Source organism: Pithys albifrons, chromosome 15 (assembly GCF_047495875.1).
Source record: "Pithys albifrons albifrons isolate INPA30051 chromosome 15, PitAlb_v1, whole genome shotgun sequence".
Classification (NCBI taxonomy): Eukaryota; Metazoa; Chordata; class Aves; order Passeriformes; family Thamnophilidae; genus Pithys; species Pithys albifrons.
In genome coordinates, this window is record NC_092472.1 from 13,614,123 (window position 1) to 13,621,622 (window position 7,500).

The window sequence follows — 7,500 nt, forward strand, 5'->3', positions numbered from 1 at the left end:
GCTCACATTATCTTTCTCCTGAGCTCAAGGTACCTCTCATTGCCTGTAGAATTTTCTGAACCTCAACAGGAAAAGAGCTGTAGCACACTTTCAGTGTATTAGAAATGTTATTTTTGCTGATAAAACATTAAGCATGTTGTGAAATGGTGACATAAACCCCAAGGAAATGGTTGCTTATTCTCCTTATGATTCTGGGTGAGTTTCAGTGAAGTAAAAATCTGTCTGGATTTTTTGAAACTCACTGCATACCTCATCTACTGAGTTCCATGCTCATGGGAGAGGTCAAGTTGAGAAAGAAAAGGGATGTGTTACATATCCCACTGTCTCCCTCTACACCATGGTATCTGTATAAGGGATTGTCTTTGCTAGTCATCTGAGCCAAGATGTATTTCTTCCACAGAAGCTGCATTAAATGTGTATCCTCAAGGCTCTCACATCTAATCCACTCTTGACATGACACTCTGAAATTTAGGCACACAAGAACTTAGGGCTGAAACAGATCTCCTGGGTTGTAGGAAGTATGCTTCTGCAAGACCATGACAGGGCAGAGTTAAAAAAACCCTCTACAGGAAGCATTGGAGGCCAATTTCTCCCTAATAGGACCAGTAATTCTGAATTTGGAGCCCACATCATCCATTCCAGGGCAACAATGCTCTGAGCATATATTGCTGTTGTCAACTTGGAAATGGTGCCAGCAGGGTGCCAGCAAAGGCAACAACAGGATGTGATTCATTATTGTGCTCTCACAGTTTTATCTTGCTGTTAAGTGCTTGAGTTTGGGGATTTTTTCATATTGCAGTAACAGCTGTATCACACTAACCCCAGTACACTTCATCCATGCTTCACACACATTGCCATAGTCTGCTTTTGTTAATTTTAAGGAATTTCAACTTGTTTCTGTTACCATTTGTGCTATGAATTTGCTTTATATCTGGATTTTAAAACCACACGTCTGATCTTGCATCAGCTCCCCACTACAGCCCACTTGACCCTCTTTTAGCTCCCTCTGATGCTGCTATTCCTTTCTAGCAAGTTGAGTGACATGGTCACTCCATTATCCCATTATTCCACCCATGGTCTGTGCATCCGTCTCTGAAGGCAGAGCTGGGGTAGGATCAGAGAGAAGGTGTGAAAGGCCGTGGAATGGGTTGCCACCTTCATCCGCTTTGATTCACTTCTGGACTTGTAACAAAACTCGATTAAGGCAACCAGCATGGCCAGTCCGAGCCCTCCGATGAGGATATAGAAAACACCCGCCACGTTGCTGAGACTCAGAGCACTTGTCTTGTCCTGGAAGAGAAAGGAGAAGGGGCGGGGGGGGAGGGCACGTGGGAAGGAGAATAACAAAATTAAGATGAAATTGCTCTGGGAGGAATGCTGCACAATATAGCAATGTTGGCATTACATCTTCTTCCTCTTTAAATGAACAAGTGACATTTCTAAGAGCATCTTTAAATTTTTAATTCGGTGTCTAGTAAATCTAATGTTTCCCTCGCACAAACAAACATTTCTTCAGCAATGTAACTCTGTGTAAAGGTTTGGGATCTCTGTTTTTCAATCAGCTAACTTAAATGCTTACTTTACTCAAAATGTCTAGTTTGAATTATTGATTAAAGGAGGAAAAAAATTAAAGTTTTCCTCCTCTGTGACATTTGCTCATCCCTGATGTCTCTCCTGAAATAACCTGTTCTCTTGGAAATGCTCATTCCTTCATTCCTAGATTGTTTCCCCCGCAAATTCTGTTGCTGAGCAACACATCAAAATGGCTGGGCTTTTTCTTTTTTTTTTTTCCTTTTCAATATTGGGGTTGAGGTGACACCTGAGCTATCCTCAGAAACTCATTTGATTTCTATGTAATAAGGCAGTTATTTCATATGCAATCAAGACCTGCTGATGCATGTCTAAGCTAATTATGTGGCTGGCAATAAATAGGGCTATTAATTGGCCGCAACTCACAGTCAGCAGCTACATTCTGATTTTACAATTGCCTAATGAATTGTCACAGCTCTTTGGGGAAGAGGCAAATATCAGAAGAACTCATTTCACTGTGAGGGAAACCAAGTGATGTCACCCAGTGCAGCTTTCAAAATCTTCTCCATATTGACCAGGTTCAGTTGGAGGTAATCTGGGCAGCAACAGGACCCCAAACTTGGCTCAGCTCCATGTGCAAGGCTCCTGTTTCTAGGACAGGCTTTCTCTACTGTGCAAGCAGACAGAGGTCCCTTGCTCCACAATTGCTGCTGCTCTGCAATATTGACTCGATACCTGTTTGTTTGTAGAGATTCCCTGAAGCCAACACAACAGGTCACTGCAAATCTGTTGGAGTGACAAGAGTCTGACCAGCACTGACAGTCCTGATCCCTGAATGTGGGAGGAAAATTGCATATGGCTCATTTGAGATGTAACCACACACTGAAGAAATAATATTGATGCCTGTAGAAGTGTCTGCAGTTGGTAATGAAGCCTCTGCACAGTTCTTGGTGTTCTGTGCTACTTCATGGACATGCAGACCAGTGGGTGGCACAGCCTGTTCCATGCCCATGTAGGAGAGTTGATTCACTTCCTTTGCTTGGCAGGTTTTACAATAAGCAACCCACAGTTCTGGGGAAGGGTGAGGATTCAGGAAGTTGAAAAGTATATCGGAGCCATGTCAAGAAGGTCCAAAATGGAATACCAACATGAGCATGAAAGGTTTCTATACAAGAGCAGTCTGCCTGACACCAGCACTGTCCTTCAGGCAAGTATGTTTTGCAAAAGGATTCTGTCTTTTCTGTATTACGATCTGATGGCAAAAAATTAACCCTCAAAGCATGAAAATATCTTGATTATTAAAATTAAAACACTGTCCTGTAACAGATGTATATTTTTAATTAGAAGAAAAGAGGGTTCCAGTCAAGAATGATAAAAATATATTTCTTTTTCTCCTTCATCTGGCCCACTTCCCATGTGAGCTCTCAAGCTTCCACCCAGCTGGAGCTCTTGCTATGGAATCCAGTATCATGGGGAGCAACTTGCCATCCTGAACCCTCTGCTGAAAGATGCTGAGGTTGGTGTGGGGCCACTCCTGTGGGGTTTCAATTGCTGAAAAAAACTTCACAAGTGATCACATTTTCCATGCTTCACTGATTGACATCACTTTGACAGGAGATTTGCCACTGTCACTGTATTTGCACCACTGCAGATATGCTGGTCGCTGCTGGCAGGAAGGTTGGGTTTCTCCCCTGTATAACCTTCATACACATACACTGGTCAATTTGTAATCTTGCCAATGTTTCTCGTGTGCTCTCTGTAATGAGAGATTTCTGGATATATCCTCTTAATTTCTGCAGTTTCAGTATCTGCAGGATTATTTATCCGGTCTTTTCTAATCTGACTTCATGCATTTTTTTCTTCCAGGCTTGACTGCACATTCTTTCAGTCATCTCTGCAGATTATTGGGCATACTTTTAAGCACTAGCTGGGAAATGCAGGCAATTTTTAGAGAAGATATAGAAGAGCAGAGCAATTACTCTGAGAAAACTGGGTTGCACCACATCAGGTGCTTTGCTTTTTCAAATTCAGTCTGAAGGGGCTGCAGCAGCTTCAGGGAGGGACAAAGGCATTGGAGGTGCGCTGCTCTCCTTGACATCCTAAATCTTTTAGCCTGGCTCTTAATGAAATGTGGCTGATTAGCACATGCTCTCTTCTCAGAGGGACGAATGGGGACAGGAACGCAGGTGGAGCAGTCTGTTTGTCTGTGCATTACTAATAATTTTCAGCCTGTTCTCTTGCCTTGACTTAACAAGAAGTTGGAGACCTCCAAGATATAAGTGACCTCCAATCTTTGTGAAAAAGAATGACACTGTAGAGGACAGAAAACCTATTGATACTCTCACTCAAATAAATGTATCAGCACAATCCCTACAAGGCATCTGAGACTCCACATAGGCCTTTGACTTGCACCATAGATCCTTAGGAAATCTGTCTCCCTTGGCTCTGTTGGGCATAGGAATACACAAATTTCAGGTTTTATTGGCCACAATACTTATTTCCGCCCCCAGCTGGGTGGATCATGGTCCAGCAGGGCACCTTCTCAGCTGGCTGCAGTGGCAGAGCAGTCTGGCAGCTGGGAAAGGCTTCTGGTTCTTAATTCCCACTTTCATCCTGATGCCAGCTGCAAAAATGACCAGTAAGAGAGAGGAGATGACCCAAAGTGGTTTCCTGCACCACTAGAATTAATTTTGGGGCTGTTGTATTTTTCTTGCATTTCCTTTGCAGCATTATTATTATTATTGATATTACTCTTATTACTACTATTACTATTATTACTGGGACAATCTGAGTGAACTGAAAGTAGTCTTATCCAAAAGGCAAAGGAAAGCATTATGAGGCACAGCAGTGGGCAAACCTGCTGGGAGGGAGAGAGCTGCCTGAGTTTCACCTCTGCTACCCTAATAAGGCTTCTCCCAGGGAGCTAAAGACATGGGCAGCTTCACAGGCCACTGAGGAACACTGAACCACGGGAGCACAGCTGATGACACAGCCTGCTACCACAGGCCAGGCTGAGAAGTGAAATAGCTCCTGTGGGGATGCTTTACTTCTTGCTCATCCCCCATTTTCTTTTCTTTTTATTTCCTTCCCTCTCACAGCAGGACAAGTAGAGATGTTCTTTGGGCAGGAGTGACATCTCGTTGCTCCCATCAGCTGCAGAACCAGACCCACACGAAACGTTGGAAGCCCTGCATGGCCAACAGAGGATTTGCCTGCTGTTTCCGTGCATGACCCTGCCCTAATAATGCTTATAATAAAAAAAAGTCCCAAATTATGGTGTCTGCTTGAGAGGACCCTCCCCTCCTCTCTGCTCAGGCTCTGTGACACCAGATGCTCTCCTGCAGAGCTGCCCATCACTGAGCCAGCTTGTTAGTGGGAGTGTAAATGTCACTGCTCGTCTCCCGCAGCGGCGGAGTGCTGACGTGGGGGGAAGATTGGCAGGTGAAAAGAGAAAGAAAAACCCATCTTCCCAAAAGCCCAGCCTTGTTGCTGCAGCAACCAGGCACCTTCCCGTCTGTTACTCTCAAACATGGCACCGTGTCCATCATCCCCTTTGTCATTCTTTAATCCTCATTGGCTGGAAGGCGTTAGGGCCAAATTTGCCCAATATCCCGGCAAGGATGGTGCCTTCTGTCACCCTGCATGACCAGAGCCTGTTGGCAGCACAGGCTGATATCACCTTGAGTTGTTGCCATGTCCATAGAAGATGAACTGTCCTTACAGCAGCTGGCAGCTCAAGACCCTGAGATTAGTTCAGCTGGTTAGAGCACGGACCTCATCAGAAGTTGAGCTTTTACCCCCAAATGCTGAACGCACTTCACTGGAGTGAGGCCTGAAGCTCAGAGATGAAGGACATAGCACTGGCCATCATCTCAGAGCTCTCCTGTGGGTCTGCAGGGGATGGGCAGGAGCACATGGATGGTGACTGCAGGGGGAGGCTGCCCAGCATGAGAAGACATCTTTGGTTTGAGAACCTGCCAATTTCCTGCAAAGGCAGGGCAAGGCAGTAGCAGGACTTGTTCCTTATTTTTTATTTATTTATTTATTTATTTTTTAAACAAAAGCACGGTTCTTGCAGCTGGAGAAGAGGATTGGGAGATCCCTGTGGCTTTGATAATGGTCCTTTTATAGCATGAAGTGACCTGGATGTTCCCAAAAGCAGGCTGCTCTTTGACATCCTGGTCTAGAAAAAAACCCTTTTTTATTCCCAATGCCTTACAAAAGCCATGGGAAAGAGGAGAATTACATCCATCTGCCTCGACGTTTATTGTCCACCTTGTCATTACCTTCCAAAAACCCAAGGCATCACTTTTAAGCCCATAGGACATTTCTTAGTCTACAAAAAAAGCAGTCCATCCTGTGCTTGTTTGCAGAATGGGATCCTTCAAGGGAACAACTTAGTTACAGAGTGCCTGTTCCTCTTCTGGGCTAATTTCTGCTGTAGCAAGTCGTGGGCAGTGCAGGAAAGCTGGGAAATAAGACCAGGAATGGGAGGAGAGTTTCTAGCTACATGAAGTGCTGAAGGTGAGTGTGCATGGAGAAACCTCGGGAACGGGTGGCTACCACATGTTTATAGTGGAGAGGAGAGCAGCAGTGACTTGGCTGCCCAGTGCAAGACACTGCCTGGGATTTCCCACTGTCTTGCAATACAGCTGGGGCTGTGATGATCCTGGATGATCAGCCCCTGAGTGCAGCTGCCCAGCACCTTGTGGGATGCCATAACATATTGAAATATGCAGCAAAGCAGGAGTGTTTGCCTCTGGAGTCTGATTTCAGATATACTAATGTAACAGCTGTTTCTTTACAGGAATTTATCTGGATAAAAATATTGGTGGGCAATAAATTGGGAAATAGATTAAAAACAGGACTCATGGAAGTCAGTGCAGGCATGGAACATCATCTGGGGCCAATGAACATAAGCCTGGGAAACACCAGATTTTGCTTGGCTCTCAGTAGAAACCTTGGGGCCAAACCTTACATCCAGCTGGGCCCTCACTCCTCTTCATTAGCACTCATTTATCCTTCTGAAAATCCTCTAACTGCAGAATCAGCTGAGCTTGACAATAGACTGAAGTGGGAAGGTTTTGTCATGCCTGTGTGAAGAAAGATATGAAATGGCCTCCAGCCTCTCAAGCTTTGTTCTGAACCTTGGCTGTTGAGGAGAGATGAGTGGTCCAGCTCCTACCAGGAGGATCTGTGCCCACCATGGGCAGGATGGGGGAAGTTGAGCCTGGTGCTCAGCCCTGCCTGACCTGTTCTTTCATGGCTGCATTCATGAGAATGAGCGAGCAATGGAATTGCTTGGCCTTTCTGTAGGTGGGAGAGGGGCCAGGTGACGTTTATGTTGATTTCTCTGACGTTTCATATCAGACTGCTGTAGAAGGCATGGTGCAGATGCTGAGCAATGAATAGAGATGAAATCTTTTTGTGTAACAGCTGGGACTCTTCACTGTGATCTTCCAGTAAAAGCTTACATGGCTTAAGGTTTCTGCCTACTGATTTTACACATGGAGTTTCAAGCAGCTCTCATGACTTTAGGACCCAATCTCTTTTATTCACATGTGATTCATATGTGTGTGATCACAGTTTTCAAGCACATATAAATACCATGTGATCAGTATTGAGGTCATATGATCCACATAAACCCATGTGTCCCAAACCTTCTCTTTCTGTCCCTGTTGGTTTTCCTATTGCTTGGAATGAAGCACTACATCTACTTCTTCGTAATTTTTTCCACCAGAGTAGTGATTAAGTACAGTATTGTCCGGATTTTGTTTTAAACTAAACTGATTTCACATCCATACCTTTAAGGGCATTTTATCAGCTATGGAGTTTCTCTAGCACTGATGCATGCAGGCTCGTGGTGAAGGTATTATGGAAGCTGTGTCATGGCTTCAGTTTCCCAGCAGAAGTGATTACTTTTCATTCATATGGTGACTATTGCTCAGATAGTTACCTTGCAAAATATAC

The 7,500-nt window shown here is 44.5% G+C and overlaps 1 protein-coding gene across 2 annotated transcripts in view; it reads right to left on the reverse strand.

The window, feature by feature from the left end:
• Positions 1-7,500, reverse strand: part of GRIA1 (glutamate ionotropic receptor AMPA type subunit 1) — a 120,469-nt gene that overhangs the window by 4,068 nt on the left and 108,901 nt on the right. For both annotated transcript variants that reach the window (XM_071570522.1, XM_071570523.1), the window contains exon 15: positions 1,156-1,290. In XM_071570522.1, the coding sequence (XP_071426623.1) occupies positions 1,156-1,290 (135 nt within the window). The remainder of the gene's footprint in view (positions 1-1,155; positions 1,291-7,500) is intronic.